Raw genomic sequence first — 17,908 nt, 5'->3', positions numbered from 1 at the left:
AGTTTCTGTTTAGAGTGATAAAATTTTTGGAAATAGATAGTGATGATGGCTGTACAACATTATAAACATTACTAATGCCTCTAAATTGTATAAATTGTTTAAAATGGAAATTCTTATGTTAAAAAAATTTTTGCCCCAATTCAAAAAATCAAGACACCATAGTAAAAGAAAACCTTTAGAAATACAGAGGTAAATTGAAGAAAAAAATGCTAAAAAAAAATTTTAATCGTTTCCTCTGGGAAGCAAGAATCATGAGCAGGGAGAAATGAGACTTTATAATGTTTGATTTTGTAATGTGTATACCTTACTTCGATAAAAATTTAAAAGATCAGTGGTTGCTAAGGGTTTGTGGGGAGGGAGGGATGAAGAGGTGGAACACAGAGGATGGTGAAGGCAGTGAAACTACTCTGATTGATACCACAGTGGTGGATACACGTCATTACAAATTTGTGCAAACTGACAGAATGTACAACATCAAAGAGTGAACCCTCGTGTAAACTCTGGATTCTGAGTGATGAAGATGTGTCAGTGTAGGTTCACCAACTGTAACAAATATACCACTCTGGTGGGGGCTGTTGATAATGGAGGAGGCTATGCATGTACTGGGCCAGGTGATATATGGAAAACTCTCTGTACCTTCGGCTCAATTTTGTTGTGAACCTAAAACTGCTCTAAAAAAAATTCTACTGAATTTTTTTTAATTAAAAATAAAGGGGCTGGGGAAATTGATTATTCATATGGAGCAAAAAATAAAAATGAATAACATCTTTACATTACCCACAAAAAGTTAATCCTATGTTGATTTAAGACCTAAATATGGAAAACAAAACTTAAAAACTTTAGATAAAAATATAGAAAGTTATCTTTATGACCTCAGAGTAAGGACTCATTTCTTAAACAAAACACAAAAGCACACATCACAAAAGAAAAGGTTAAAATAAGAATATATTAACATTTGAAACTTATTTTTAAAAAAATACCACTGAAAAACAAAAAAATAGTAATAGTAAACCACCAATTAAGGGGAGAACACAAGGAACCCGACAGAAAATCTTGCAGAAGACATAGTTCTTACTATATCTTCAGAAGAAAAAACATATGACCAGTAAACTTTTGAAATGATGATGTACAACCACACTGGTAATCATCAAAATGCAAATGAACACTATAAGGATACCACCTCACAACAATCAGATTGGCAAAAATAAAAATGTCTAACAATAACAAGTGTTGATGAGGATGTGGAGCAACGGGAACTCTTACACTCTGCTGGTGGGAAAGTAAGTGGGTACAAACTCTTTAGAAAACAACTGAGCCAAATCTAAAGATAAACGTGTACTTACTCAAAGACCTAGCAAGTCCACTACTAGGTATATACTCTAAAGAAACTTTTGTACAGTAAAACAGAGGATGGCTATAAGGAGACCTCTAAAAGCATATTTTATAATAGTATAGAAAAACAGCAACCTAAATTGACTAGACAATGGATAAACTGTAGTATATTTCTAAGTGCACTTAGAAAACTAAAATGCACTGAAAATGAAATGAACTATAGATTCACTTGTCAACATGAATGTGAAAAACCTCTTATTGAATAAAAAAAGCAAACTGAAAAAATACATTCGTTACAGCATTAATGACATCCATATAAAATAAGAAATCATACAAAACAACATGTATTTAGGAATACACTCATATATAATAAAATTATTAAAAACAGGAAGGAAAGATAAATACAGGGAAGGTTTCCCTTGTGGAGCAAAGGAGTAGGGAGTGGATTTCAAAGCACTGATAAAGCTCTACACACTGTCTCACATGCTGGGTGCTTGTTTCATTGTTCTCTTTACTTTAAATGAAGGATATCTAAAGTTTTATATGTATGACAAACTTCGTAACAAAAATTTTTTGTCTAATTAAGGGGAAAAACATCCCTAACCTTACAGCATCCACAATCATATAAAAGAACACACTACAGAAACAGTACATGATAAGTGTACAACATGCTAAGTGCCACACTAGACACTAGGGAGAAAGATTTTAAAATATGCAAAACAATATTATTTAAGTCTTAGGGAAACAGAGATACACAATAAAATTATAAAGAGATACATGGAAAAAATTCAAATTTAGAAGGTTGGCTACTTCTGACAAGAAGGGAAGGGGATGCAAATGAAGATAGTTCTCAGAAGTGTTCACTCCTAATAGCAAAAGTTTACTTCTTGTCTAGTGGGTATTGTACTTTATCACCATTTTGAAAGTCTTAAATACTTCATAATAATTTCTCATTTAAACTCTTAAGGTAATTTTTATTAAATCTAGAAAAAAGAAAATAGCACAACAATCTCTTATGTGTATGTGAAGAAAACTGATTGCCTAAGAGATATATCTTAAATACATTAAAACATTATCAAACAGATGGGAAAATGTTTGTACGATGAAATGTGATAGAACATTTTTTAAAGCATGAGAATGAGAAAAAATATCAAATCTAAAAAGTTTATTTACATATAAAATATGAGGTCAAAATTCAAATAAATGGAGAAGTAATCAGATTTATTCAAAAGGAGATATATCAAAATCACAAGAAAAAATGCATAACTTCAAGGCAATTAGAATATGCAAAAATTAAACTTTAAGATGCTTCACTGAGGAAAACTTAACATTTTTCTCTGCCTGTATAATTTACTGTTACTTTTTTCCTAATATATGAGAGAGAATTATTTTTAAGATACCTTAAGCATTTTGAAAGCCACTGGCAAAAGGGTCTTTAAAAGTCCTTAACGACTGTGAATTTTCCTATTTTTTATTAAAAATGTGTTTTACAAAACTTCAATAGAGAATTACCTTTAATTATGGGTTTCTTCCCCCAACGGAAAAGGACACCATGTCCCTTCTCAGGACCAATAAAGACTGCTTCATATAGTGCCAATGCATAGTACTTGTGGTGATCAGCCATAGAAGTTACCACTTCCTTTATATCTCTGGGAAAACTAAAATCTGATAGTATTTATTTGCTGATCTCTGGTTAGAACTGAAGGTCTTTAAAAAGAAAAAATGAGCTCCTTAGAACAAAATCACTATCTTTATCCTCTTTCTTTTCTTTCTAACAGAAAACTACACAGTTTCACTAGCTAATGTAAACTTAAACACCTAAATGGGAGTGAAAGAAGTTATCTAATCATAGCTATAAAGAATTCCTAGCCTGTTATGTCCTTATGAATAGGGACCTGTCTTTTTTCTTTTTTCAAAACATTATTTATTTATTTTTATTTTTGGCTGTGTTGTGTCTTCGTTGCTGCATGCGGGCTTTCTCTAGTTGCGGCGAGCGGGGGCTACTCTTCGTTCTGGTGCGCGGGCTTCTCACTGCAGTGGCTTCTCTTGTTGCGGAGCATGGGCTCTAGGCGCACGGGCTTCAGTAGTTGCAGCACGCGGGCTAAGCAGTTGCAGTGCACGGGCTCTAGGGCACACATGCTTCAGTAGCTGTGGCTCATGGGCTCTAGAGCACAGGCTCAGTAGTTGTGGCACACGAGCTCAGTTGCTCCGCAGCACGTGGGATCTTCCCGGACCAGTAGTTGTGGCGCACGAGCTTAGTTGCTCCGCAGCACGTGGGATCTTCCCGGACCAGGGATCGAACCTGTCTCCCCTGCATTTGCAGGCGGATTCTCAACCACTGCGCCAACAGGGAAGTCCTAGGAACCTATCTTAACTGTCTTTACTTCTTAGAATATAGAATAGAACTCTGCCTCGCCCATAGATGAACTTAAAATATTTTCTTAAAAACAATTCATAGGCAAAAGGTCAGTCACCAATGTTTTGTTTGCATACATTACCAATTCAGTCATTGATTTCAATGGCCTTGTAAAAGTTACTTGATTTCTAGATGTTTCCATGTGTTTCCTTAATATGAAAAATGTTAGAGGCACTGATTTACTAATGTTTTGAATAGTGGAAGCAAAAGTTGCAATACATTTAAGATAACTAACTAAACACTCAGTTATAGCCAGATGGTTCCAACATTTCCCATAACATGAGGCTCGTTCCCAGCACAAAATCACTGTTCCCTAAACTGGAGTTGTGGAATGAGACAATCACAGAACAATAAATTGAGTGAAAAACTTTCGAGGAGCCATGGCAAAAATAGCAATGGTGTTCCAAGTGTCTAAGAAGAAAAAGCACTTAGGGAAGAGAGGAATTTTTTCGTCCTGGTGCTAAATTCAAGAAATAACTTATTGGATGCACACTAATATAGTGGAAAATATCTTGGACTACAACTTGTAGTGAATAAAGATGGTCTTTTTTAATTTATTTATTTTGGGCTGCGTTGGGTCTTTGTTGCTGCGTGTGGGCTTTCTCTAGTTGCGGCGAGCGGGGGCTACTCTTCGTTGCAGTGCACGGGCTTCTCATTGCAGTGGCTTCTCTTGTTGTGGAGCACGGGCTCTAGGCACGCGGGCTTCCGTAGTTGTGGCTTGCGGGCTTTAGAGCACAGGCTCAGTAGTTGTGGCGCACAGGCTTAGTTTCTCAGTGGCATGTGGGATCTTCCCAGACCAGGGCTCAAACCCACATCCCTGCATTGGCAGGCAGATTCCTAACCACTGCGCCACCAGAGAAGTCCCTAAAGATGTTCTTAAAATGGCTATTTTTTTAAAAAGGACTTCAAATTTTATTTAGCCACAGTGAAATTATTTCATAGTAACATGATTCAATGCTTAAGCAGAAATAGCTTAAAGACTCCTATAATAGAGATAGAAAATCTACATAAAACATATCTGATATTAATATAGTCTCAGTTAAGCTTCTGACAGGCTTATTCATCTGCCATGGATTATTCATTTGAGGCCTTCTGAAACAGGGATAAGTAAACTTCCATTCTTTGATCAACAAAATACTGTAATAAAGTTGTATTATTTTATTTTTCTTGATGATCATCTCTATCTTTATATTTGATACAGATGGTCCCCACTTAAAATTTAGACTTAACGATTTTTCAACTCTACAATGATGTGAAAGCAATACGCATTCAGTAGAAACCATACACTGGATTTTGAATTTTGACCTTTTCCAGGACTGGCGATAAGCAGTACCAAACTCATGATGCTGGGCAGTGGCAGCAAGCCACAGCTCCCAGTCAGCCACGCAATCATCAGGGTAAACAATCAGTACACCTACAACCATTCTGTACCTATACAACCATTCTGTTTTTCACTTTAGTATAGTATTTAATAAATTACATGAGATAGCCAATACTTTATTATAAAATAGGCTTTGTGTTCTATGGTTTTGCCCAGATGTAGGCTAATATAAGTGTTCCAAGCACGTTTAAGCTAGACTAGGCTAAGCTTTGATGTTCAGTAGGTTAGGTGTATTAAATGCATTTTCAACTTAAAATATTTGCAATTTATGATGGGTTTATCTGGACATAACCCCATCATAAGTCAAGAAGATCTGTAATTATAATCTCAACAGTAGTTCTGTAATTTTAATCACTAATGACAAAAGTAATGCTGGGTTTTGTTATATCAATAAAATTTATTCTCAATGCCAATACTGCACGTTCTTTATCTTTGGACTTTAAAGTTAGTATTGCAGAAAAAACAGAATCAACAAAACTACTGAAATTTTTACAATTTTCAATTAATGGAATCATTTGTTTGTCAAAACCTTAGCAATAAGATAAATTTCCAAAAACACAACAGTAGGTTTTTGACATCTTAAATCATCCCAAAAGTAAGAAACTAAAGGTAAATATTAAATGTTCCTCTTAGGAAAAAGGGGTTTTTTTTCCTATCATATTGAAACCCAAGGACATTGTGAGACTGACAACTGATATAAAACCATAGACAATGCTAAACTGAATTTTTTGACTAATATAAAGAAAGGACACTCTATAGCAGGGGTTGGCAAACTTTGGCCCAGTGTTTGTTTTTTAAAGATTTACTGAACACAGATAAGCCCATTCATTTACACGTCGTCTATGGCAGAATTGAGTAGTTGAGAAAGAGACCACATGGACCCCAATTCCTAAAATATTTACTATCTGTCCTTGACAGAAAAAGTTTGCTGACCCCTGCTCTTTACTAATATATGCAAAGATACTCATATGCTTCAGAGACTAAATAGATGTTAAGGCTGCACTGTTATGAAAAGGGAGAACCAGACTTGTAGTCCTATATAGATATCCCCTCCCTCCACAAAGAGAAGCTATAGAAAAGACCAACCAACACTATTATGGAGAGATATTCTGCTCAAGAGCCTAGACTGAGATACCAAAGAATGCACCTTCTGGGTGAACAAAAAATGAAATTACATAGTATAAGTGATATTTTGTGTATTTAGATATTTTACGTTTTTCTACTGTAAAAAGAGGAAATAGTGAAATCCACTGGTGAAATTTGCCATGAATAGTTTATGTAACCAATTTGATGACTTAAAATATATCTAAACAACATTAGAATTCTCATATTATTCCACCCAGATTTGATATCTAAATACCTATTTATATTGTTTAAAGTTCTTAGTAATTAAGTTACATAGTATTAAATTTCAATTTAAAGTAATTTTAATGGCTGCTTTCTCCTATAACTCGATAAACTTTATAATGTGCCTCTATTTATATTCTTTCTTATTATCTATTTCCATAAAGGATCCTACCAAAAAAGGTAGGGGAAAGGGACAAAAGATGTAAATGACAAAATAAACATGAAAAAAATAATAAACTTGTCAACATCTTTCCAACTTTACATAGTTATGCTCTGCAGTCAAAAGGCATAGATTTTAATACTACATCTGGAATACTTTAGAAAAAGTCAATTGATTTACAATGTGACAAATGACTTTTTCCTGGTCCTAGACATACACAATTGCCTGAAATGGGAGAAATTATGCAAGCTTTTAGTATCAGGAACTTGCCTAAATTGTGTTATGAACGCCTACAAAAAGGTAGTTTAATAGCATTCTTTTGAGAAAGACAAGCACCTGGAAGATGATTTAGAGCAATCTCTGGCCACATTTGAGCTTGAAGATGTTGGTTCAAGATCTTCGCTTTGCCTTCTTAATTCTTTCTCTCTGTTCATTTCTTCCTCTTTTTCTCTTGCTTCTGAAAAGATTATAAAATTTTTTCAACAGTTAGGCTTCAAAATTTGTTATTATTTAAAACGCTATAAATTAACATAGTTACAAAGATGTAACAGACGTGTTATCAGTAACAGCAAAAAAATTATCCATCTAAATGCCCAACACTGAAAAAATAATTGAAGTTTACTGTGTATCAACATAATATAAAATACAGCCAATAAAAATAGTGATAGAAGAGAAATCCCTGGCAGTCCAGTGGTTAAGACTCAGTGCTTTCACTGCAGTGGCCTGAGTTCAATCCCTGGTCAGGGAACTAAGATCCTACAAGCCACACAGCACAGCCAAAAAAAAAATAGTAATGGAAAATGTACAAATCTGAGAAAATATAAACAGATATGCTAAGCAAAATTAGCACGTGAACAGTATATGAACCATGACTGTACTATGTAAAAAGATGTGGCAAGTGACCAGAAGAAAGCATTCAAAGGTAAGATTTTAGGTAATCTCACCTTTTAGTTTTAATGTTTTAAACCAAAAATTCAGTACTTCATTCCTTTCTGAATTTCCCAAACTGGATTTTTGGTCAGAGACTTCCTACCAAAATTATGAGGAAAGTTGAATTACATTTAGTTTCCAGAATTGTTTACCTTGGAAAGAAAAAAAAAATTTATCCAAGGAAATCTAATCTTTCTCCTCTGATAATCTCACTCAACAACTGGGGCGGAGGATGGGAAGCACATAGGAAGGAAATTAATTATATGAATAAGGCTTGTTCTCAATTGCCACCATCCTCAATAAACTGAGATAATCTTTAGCATTTATTTCTTAAGTTAATAATGAAGAATAATACACCCAAAGTTAAGCGGTGTCAAAGGGCACTTATTAATTGGAATGTGGTACTCTTTAGGTCTTTTGTTGCTAGGATGTAGAGGATGAGTAACAAGGAGATAGGCAGCAAGTGTCAACACCAGTCTTTTGTTTCAAACATGGAAGATAAAACTCTCCAGGAAGAGGTAAGGCATAGCTCAGATTAATTTTTTTGTGCTCTCCACTGGGCTGGGTTAGGAGTTAACAATTCGGCACTCTGATGCTGGAGGAGGCTGAAAACAATAAGAGAAGGATAATGCCCAAATTTAAGAGTGAGCCTGCTGGGCTCCTACCTTCATCATGCTTCTCCAGACATTCCCTCCATTCCCTCCAGGGTGAGGGGGGATTGGGGAGTGAAGCAGGGAAGGCCACACTTGGACTGTAGGCTCAGGTCTTAGGGGCAGTTCTGACTCTAATCAGGAAACGATACTAAGGCACACATTACTAGCCACCTACACAACAGCCACTTCTCTCTTTCTCCTTGCTAAGAAAACCACAGTTCTCCCTAGGTAAGAAGCAACACTGTGTTTCAGGAGCTGCTGGGCCCCTCCCTGCCCAGAGGGGTTGAAGTTTGATTCCAAGTCAACCATAGTGCTCTTGCAATGGCTGTTTTTGCAACTGATGTGCCACACTAATACCGGCTAATAACATGTGAGGGGAAGTCAGCAGAAGGTACATTTGAGAAAGGTTTTCTTGCTCCTAAAAAGTGTTACACACAAGTCTCCTTTCAGCCTGTGGAGGTGGTCACCTGCATGTAACAAAATTTAGCTGACAAAATTTTGAGACAAGAGGACAGTCTGCTTAGGACAAGCCAACACTCTAAAGCTGGCAAAGCAGAAAAAAGGGGAAAAAACTTCATGTCCTTCATGTCAGGACTCAGAAGACAGGCCAGCCCCATTCCAGAGTTCTTGTCATAGTGCAATACTAAACCTTTCTTATTTAAGCAATTTTTTATTAGGTCTTCTATGACTTCTTTGAAAGTAACCATTAGCATCTTAACATCAACCCTAATTTAACAAAAATAATAGCAACTAATACATGGAGCTTACTATGCTATGTACTAGGTATTGTTTTAAGCATTTCCTGTAAATTACTCTTTTAACGCAAACGTAGAGAACGGACTCGAGGACATGAGGGGAAAGGGTAAGCTGGGACGAAGTGAGAGAGTAGCATGGACTTATATATACTACCAAATGTAAAATAGATAGCTAGTTGGAAGCAGCCGCATAGTACAGGGAGATCAGCTCGGTGCTTTGTGACCACCTAGAGGAGTGGGATATGGAGGATGGGAGGGAGACTCAAGAGGGAGAAGATATGGGGATATATGTATATGTATAGCTGATTCACTTTGTTATAAAGCAGAAACTAACACACCATTGTAAAGCAATTATACTCCAATAAAGATGTTAAAAAAAAATTAACTCCTTTAATCTTCATAACAATCCCTGAAGTAGAAACTTTTTTTCTTCAGCTTTATTGGAGTATAATTGACAAATAAAACTGTGAGATATGTAAAGTGCACAATGTGATGATTTGGTACAAAAATACATTGTGATAGAATTCTCCCCATGGAGTCAATGAACACAACCATCACCCCACATATTGACCTTTTTTGGGGGGGGGGAGTAATAACATTTAAGTTCTACTATCCTAGCAAATTTCAATTATACAATACAGTTGAAGTAGATATTACTATCCCCACTTTATAGTTGACGAATCCAAGGCAGAGAATTAACAGAGCTATTAAGCCTCAAAGCAGTGAATTGAGGCTCCACAACTGCAACTTTCCTTGATGTGACCAGACTTTCTAGAGACTGTAAAATTATCCAACGACTACTACCCACCTTATAAAACAGTGAGCCTGCCTCTCTCTCCAAACGGCCATAAAGTACAGCCCTTTACTGCTTACTTGTCACCAGACTATCTGGAAAGTATGACCCACCCACCTAGAGTTCCTTCCCAGTGGATGAATACTCCAAACTATTTGCCCCATCCTGGTGAAGATCTAACTTTTTAATTTAAAATTTAACTTTTTTTTTTAACAATAGTAAGGATTTTCTATTCAGAAAGGCTTCTGCTGTCACCTGCTGCTTCATTAAAGCAAGAAGAAAAAAAAAGAAAAGACATTTTTGAGGAAAAAAATAATTTTTTTCCTCATTGTTGACTGAGGACAAACCAAAATGAAACGTAATTCAATAAACTGTAGCTCCCTGACCAAGGGGATCATTTTCATATATTTTTACTGAACATAGGACCAAGTACACTGTAAACACTGTAAAAATGCTCCATATGTTCCCTTAACAAAAGTGAATTAACCTACCCCCCAACACCTCATTTTTTTCTTCCAAGTAACTCATTTCATTGTTAATTCCCTACTCTCAGATAGTTACCAATTTTGGATAGCCATTTCTGCAAAAGCACCCCAGATGTATGCAACTCTTATTTAGGTTAACAGCAAACTATCCACGGACTTCCCTGGTGGCACAGTGGTTAAGAATCCGCCTGCCAATGCAGGGGACACAGGTTCGATCCCTGATCCAGGAAGATCCCACATGCTGTGGAGCAACTAAGCCCATGCGCCACAACTACTAAGTCTGCGCTCTAGAGCCCACGCGCCACAACTACTGAGCCCATGTGCCACAACTACTGAAGCCCGCGTGCCAAGAGTCCGTGCTCCGCAACAAGAGAAGCCACGGCAATGAGAAGCCCCCACACTGCAACTAGAGAAAGCCTGTGTGCAGCAACCAAGACCCAATGCAGCCAAAAAATATAATTAATTAATTTGTAAAAAGTAAAAGATTATTAACAACAAAAAACTTTGAAACATTATTCCCTGACATTTTACATAACACATATTTTATTGAAGTTTTACAGTAACTCACCCTTTCTGTTAGAGCGTTTAACAACCAAAATTTCACGTCCATATACACAGACAATTAAACTTGCCATTAAAAGGGACCAAAGTTCTTATTTTCCTCAAGTCTGATGTCAAAGCCCAGGAAAAGACTCTAATACCAATCATTACATAAAATATGCCCATATCAGAATTTTTTAACTTTTCTTTTAAGAAAAGTAAGTCAAACTTTGGATTCTTGTGTTTAGATCAGGGGTAGAAACAGCAGTCCATATCCAAGACTGTAACACTAAATCAAGAAAGTTCAACTCATTTAATTCATCCACAAATGTCAATAGGAGTACATGGTCTTGAGATAACTTTTCAAAATTTTAAAAATGTTAATAACTCTTTACTAGAATTCCTCTTAGGTGCTAAATGCAGACATACTTTACTAAGAAAAATGACAGGAATTAAAAGTGATATTTATAACACTACTGTTTAAAAAGTACTATGCCCAACATCTTAATTCCTTCAAGAATCTTCTAAGAGAGATCTTACTATCACTGCCACCGAACTGATGGGGAAATTAAGGATCTGAAATTTGAAAATCCATCCAATGTCATTCATCTAGTGGAATGTGGGGCTAACCCTTAAACCTGCATCCTCCAACTCCAAATCCCAAACTCTTTACTATTCATCATGCCATTTAAAGACATTCTTCAAAGATGCAGGATTTACTTTTTTAAAGGCAGTATTGCAGTTTTAAATTCAATTCAGTCTTCACAAATATATATTGAGAACCTATCTTGGAAGGCACAGTACTGGGGACTATAAAACTTACGTAGGGGAATAAGACAATCCCTATCCAAAGCATTTTGTATCACACACTGAAAGAGGTAAATACAAGAAAGTTATAAAACTTAGGTAGGGGAATAAGACAATCCCTATTCAAAGCATTTTGTATCACACACTGAAAGAGGTAAATACAAGAAAGTTATATTGCAACAGTATAAGCGTTCACTAAAACCTTTAAAAATTAAGTGTATAACGCATTCGTGTATATGCTGCAGATAGCATGTCTTTACGTATTGTTTGATGATATTAAATTATTTAATATTTTTAGGTGTAGTAACAGTTTTTTGTTTAAGATTTTTCCAAATCCTTATCTCTTAAAGACATACTAAAATATTTATGGGTGAAATAATGTACCTAGGATTTGTGTCAAAGTAATCTGAGAGGAGAAGTAAATGGAACTAACACTGGCCATGAACTGTTACAGTAGTTAAATCTGTGTGATAGGCATATGGGAGTTCATTACTATGTTACACTGCATGTAGAAATGAAAGTTTTTTTTTTAAAATACATACTATATGTAGATAGCTGTCTTTTCACCACACATACACAACAAAAACTGTTATTCTTCCAAAAACCAAAAACATTTCATGTCAAGTGCACTTCCCAAATATGAGATATTACTGCTATATAATTTATCATTTTAAAACCAACAATGACAAGTGCTGGAATAACATTCACTTAAATTTTTCCAGGAGTCCTGTCTCTGGCTTCTAGCCCCTTCTGCTCTATCAGGTTACATCTATCCCTTCTCTAGTGTAAGAATGATCTGAATCAGATCTAAAGAAAGCAGTAGAGGAGTCAGTCTCCTTCTAAGGCCCTGAGGTGGTACCTAGAATTGCTAACCACCTGGTATCAAACCAGACAGTCTGGAAGTTAACACCTTCATTAAATGTCTGATACAACTTATTAATGCAGAGATTCAACAGCAGCAGCCACATTCACTGTATGTCTCAATTTTCTATACTGTCTGGGTCAACGGTCAGTGATGTACACAGCTCTGAGAGCCACCTCTTGCCCAGCCTTCCAAATACTGGTTCCGCTGTAAGCAGGAAAGAAAAAAATGAAATGAGAATCAGATAGAGGGGGGGAGAAGAGGTAATAAAGAAACCACTACTCTGATTCTTATAAATTAATTTTGAATCCTTGTTTGTTCATAGTTCACACTTCTAAAAGATTTTAGCTCTCAGACCTCCTTATCCTGTTTAGATGCAACTTTAATCGTGTTTAAAAAAACAAAGACAAAAAAGCATCTGCTTCCAAAGGAACCAGCACATATGGTCTCTTAACAATTTTGAAATTTTTTTCAGTCTTATAATTTTCTAACTGGTAGGACACTGGTGTAAGCTGGATACAGTATTTAATCCTATAAAAGAGCAAGTAACTGAACTTCTTACCCAGTGTTTTCCGACTTCTTTCCACTGCTGTTCTTCGAGTTTGTTCAAACATTGCTTCCAAATCAAATGTGCGAGCTTTTTTCCCTAAAACAGAAATAAGTAGCAGACTATGATTTTCCTGAACTAAGTTGGCCAAACTTTAGGTACTCAATAAATACTTACTGACTGACCAATAACCACTTAAGTCTATCTAATTTATAGCAGGGCTACAAAACAACCATAAAATATCAATGAAGAAAGAGTTTACTTCTCAGGGAATTTTTAATTACAATCTTATCGCTAAATAACATTAACCAGCCAACTTTCCCATCCTCCTGTAATTCATCTAGACCCTACTCCCTGAAACTACAACACTGGTGTGCTACGCAGAATAGAGAATGTTCATATCCTAATCCCTGAAACCTGTAAATATAATACATTACAGGGTAAAAGGGACTCTGCAGATTAATTAAGGTTATGGACTTAAAAACTGGGAGATTATCCTGGCCAGCCCAATCTAATCATAGGAGCCCTTACAAGCAAAGATGCAGAATAGATATAGCAAAAGTCAGAGAGACCTGAAACTTGAGAAGGGCTACAGTTCCTTTGAAGATGAAGGGGGCAAGAAGACAAGTAATGTAGGTATATAAAAGAGCTAAGAAACTCCCACCAGACAGCCAGTAAGGAAATAAGGAAACCACAAGGAACTGACATTCTGACAACCTGAATCTGCTTGGAAGCAATGTTGTATTTGCTTTTACTGCCTTTTTTTTTTTTTTAATAATAATACCTATTCTGTGTTTGCCAGAATATGGTAAAAATGGCTTTCTTACACACTACTGACTTTGTTATAAACTGAAATCACCTTTCTGAGCAGCATTATGACACTATATATCAAGAAGCTTTAAAAGCTATATGCCCAATTTTTTGTTACTTTTTAATATCTGTATTTTTTATCAAAGTAGTCTCTCTTTTAGAAATCTACCCTACGGAAATATGCATAAAACTCCTTTTACAAAAGGAGATAAAAGAGTTATTTATAAAAATGTTTATTTTAGTATTACTGATAAAAGTTAGAAACTATGTGGGGTAAAGTTAAAAATTTTACAAATTGTAGCACTTCTATCTACTATTCAACCATTAAAAATCATGTTTTGGAAAAGCATTTTATAATATGGGAAAATCCTCAAAATATTAAGAATTAAAACAAATTCTATATAATTAAGAATAATATAAAACTGTACATATATACGATCTTACAACAGGAAAAACTGGAAAACAAACTAACTTTTAAGTCTTGATTTCTAGATCATGAGATTATGAATGATGTTACTTTCTTCCTTCTTATTTATTGGGTTCTTTATATTTTCCTGCTATTCACATGTGTTCCTTTTGAAATGAGGGAGAAAGCTATTTAAAAGAACTGAAACAAAAATAAGTACCAAAATACTACAGAAGTATACAGTACTTTTGTAGACATGACCACCTAGGAGATAGTAAATATGTTTTGTGGCTCAAGACGTTACCAGAATAAATGAATGTATGAATGAACAAACGAGAGACTGAAATGAAGATTCTGGAGTAGGAAAACTTGAATCAAAAAAGACTTACTAACCTACAAGGACCTACTGTATAGCACAGGGAACTATACTCAATATTCTGTAATAACGTAAAAGGGAAAAGAATATACATATATGTTAGTATATATAACTGAATCACTGTGCTGTATACCTAAAACTAACATGACAGTATAAATCAACTATAATTTAATAAAATAAAAGATTTATTATTATAACATCACCTAATGGCCCATTTGTTGCCAAAAGGGCCATCTTATTACAGACCAGAGTCAGTGGTTAGCGCTCAGTCTCAGGACGCAAAGAGACAACTCCCTCCATCAACCAACACCCTCCACCGCGTGGGTCACAAAGCAATCTTTCTTTCTCACTAGCCTTCTCATAAGTGTCACCTGAGCTGGTCCCAAGAGATAGGCAGGAGTTAGAAAACGGAGGCGGAAGACTGTGTCTAAAAATTGCAAGATAAACACACTAGAGCTAAAGTAATTAGGACTTGGCACTGCGGAAGGGGCGGAACACAGGTGACAGCTCGGGCCCCCCTCCCAACCTGCGGCTCTTAAAATCTCTGCAAAATGAAACGGGACCATGCCTAGGGCAGTCACTCACCGAACCCCGTGAAGCCCATGGTGACCGCCAGCTGCGGGTCCGGTCCTGATGCGTCTGAACCTGTCACTGAGAAAAGAGAAAAGGCCCTGTTAGTGCGGCGCCGACAGCGCCGCCGGCCCTGCCCGACCCACCCCGCCGCCGCTCGCCCCACTGAACCCACCGCCGCTGGGTCCGGGGCGCTCCATGGTCGGCCACACGCCCCAGAAACAGCAACACCTGCAGCCCCAACAGCTGCTAAAGACTAGAGGCAAACCAGGCAGGAAGTATCGCCTCCGAGCGTCAGCCTCGCCGCCAAGGCCAAGAGCGGCGCCTTCCGCGGAGGGACAGAGGCCTCCTAAGCAGCGCCGCCCTAGCGGGCTGGCGGAGTATAAGCGCCACAGAAGCTGGCTTCGAATTGAACCCACGGGAAGGGGAATATTAGCTGGAGTTTCTGTAACACTTTTTACTTTGTAAGACGCATTTATCGGGGCTTCCCTGGTGGCGCAGCGGTTAAGAATCCGCCTGTCAACTCGGGACATCGGTTCGAGCCCTGGTCCGGGAAGATCCCACATGCCGCAGAGCAACCAAGCCCGTGCGCCACAACTACTGAGCCTGCTCTGTAGAGCCCACGAGCCACAACTACTGAGCCCACAAGAGAAGCCACTGCAATGAGAAGCCCACGCACCGCAACAAAGAGTGGACCCCACTCGCTGCAACCAGAGAAAAGCCCGCACGCAGCAAGGAATACCCAATGCAGCCGAAAAAAAAAAAAACAGACGCGTTTACTGCCAAGGTGACACTTAATCCTCAGAATTCTAAAGATGGTTTCAAATTCCACATCACAAGTAACCATTAAGAAACTACCATTTGGTAAGTTTTGGTATGCTGTCAGAAAATAGTCACAAGTGTCTAAAAAGGTTATTAAAATACTCCCTTTTCCAGCTACATAACTCTGTGAGGCCCCCTTTTCTTCGTGTACTTCAACTAAACAAGTAACAACAAGAGATATGAAATCTGGTTATCCCTTATTTAGCCAAACATTTAAGAGATCTGCAAAAATGTAAAATAACAGCATTCTTCTCACTAATGGTTTAGTTTTAGAAACTATGGCGATTTTTCATAAAATATGTGTTATTTATATTAACGAGGATTAGGCTTATTCTTTTAAATAAGTTTTTTTTAATTTCTCATTCTTATGAGATATTAGCAATTATTAACAAAAATAACCCTGTGAAATAAAATTCATATTTTATCGCAAGACAAGAAAAATTCAAACACAAAAACATTTCTCTGCCTTTTGACCTCCTCTCTCCCCTCTACTGTGCATTGTGTATATGCATTTTGCATCAACCAAACCTCCTCCATCAGCGGAAATACCTGCTCAACCATAAAGAGCAACATTCTCCTAGCATCAACAAGACAACTCCCTAAAAGGTAACGTTCCTTCTTGATCTTGAAAGTGGCCAAGATGATGGTTAGATCTGGATTGTGTAAACTGTCAGTAATACATCATTTAATGTACAGCCCTCTGTTTCGAAAAACTTACATAACTGTGTTTTGACTTCTAATGAGCGGAACAGTCCTTAGAGCTTTCTGAGATGCTGTTTCGGGTTATAGTCTTCGGCTTGGCACAAATAAAATTTTCCATTTCTTTTTTAGATCGACTGATTAATTTTTTATCAACAATCCACACAAAACCAAACCTCTTTGGACTCCTTAATAATTTTTAAAGGTATCAAAAGTTTTAGAATCTTTATTCTTGAGACGTCTTCAGCAAAATTTTCACGTAAAGGGCTGGATGGTAAATATCTGAGGCTTTGAGTCCATGTGGTCTGTGTACCAACTATTCAACTCAACAGTTGCAGCTGCAGAGCAGCCATTGCAATATGGAAATGAATGGAGGGTCTTGGACTTAGACCCTTGGAAATGCTGTTGCTGTGTGCAGGACTATTAGACCAGTATTGTTAGATATCCAATTTGTAGAGTTGAAAACTCTCTATTGTATTTTTTGTCTCAAATTAAAAACAAACCAACCCTGTGACAGACTGTCAGTTTTCAATCTGTACTCTACCAAATAAAAGAAAACTGACAACTGGCGACCCCTCTGCCTATTTATCTACCGGTAATACAAATCTAATTTTTCTTGGTATACCTGCTATGAAGTCTTAAATTATACGTATAGATCTGTAATATCACAGTATTTTTAATATTCAGAAATTTAGTCAACGCTTGGAGGCAGTAAAAAGTAATTCAAATAGCAAAAGACCAATTCAGAGCAATTCAGCTATTGATTTGCTAAACTACGAATATAATCGGATGTAACTTAGGTGAGATTCTAAATAAGGACTAATTCTAAGTATTCTAAATAAGGACTGCTCTTTGAAGACTACTGCTTTGTTTTAACCACTCCAGCTGCCTTCTGCATGAAATGAAGCCCATCCTGCCTCTCCTCACTCATTTCTCTTACCCTTTTACTGCAGTTAATACATACCCCATAGACAAAATATGGTGATGCACTCTGTTTTTTTTGCCTGTGTGTCCCTGCATAAAGCACCTTGAGAAGAGGAATGTTGTTTCAGTTTGATATTCCCAGCACAGGTACAATGCCTGACACAAATTCAGAATTCAGTTGCTGTAGAAGATGATATATTAGGTGGCCTACTCTATACCAGTCCCTCTACTATGTGCTGGGGATGAAGCAGTGAATTAGAACCACCTGCTTCCCCTCTGAAATGGGAAATAAA

The 17,908-nt window shown here is 36.8% G+C and overlaps 1 protein-coding gene across 2 annotated transcripts in view; it reads right to left on the bottom strand.

Moving 5' to 3' along the window:
- WDR70 (WD repeat domain 70) overlaps positions 1 to 17,908 on the bottom strand; it is a 307,909-nt gene that overhangs the window by 289,606 nt on the left and 395 nt on the right. Inside the window, exons 1-4 of one of the 2 annotated variants that reach the window (XM_068535255.1) lie at positions 15,346 to 15,453; positions 15,186 to 15,251; positions 13,024 to 13,107; positions 6,973 to 7,093 (exon numbers count right to left, since the gene is read on the bottom strand). In XM_068535255.1, coding sequence (XP_068391356.1) covers positions 6,973 to 7,093; positions 13,024 to 13,107; positions 15,186 to 15,251; positions 15,346 to 15,370 — 296 coding nt within the window. In that variant the 5' untranslated portion in view covers positions 15,371 to 15,453. Of the gene's footprint in view, positions 1 to 6,972; positions 7,094 to 13,023; positions 13,108 to 15,185; positions 15,252 to 15,345; positions 15,454 to 17,908 lie in introns of those variants that run through there. The other variant, XM_068535256.1, reaches the window with a different exon arrangement.

This window comes from Eschrichtius robustus, chromosome 2 (genome assembly GCF_028021215.1).
Source record: "Eschrichtius robustus isolate mEscRob2 chromosome 2, mEscRob2.pri, whole genome shotgun sequence".
NCBI classification, from domain to species: Eukaryota; Metazoa; Chordata; class Mammalia; order Artiodactyla; family Eschrichtiidae; genus Eschrichtius; species Eschrichtius robustus.
Note: the sequence above shows the minus strand (reverse complement) of the source record. Positions and strands in the feature narration are given on the sequence as shown.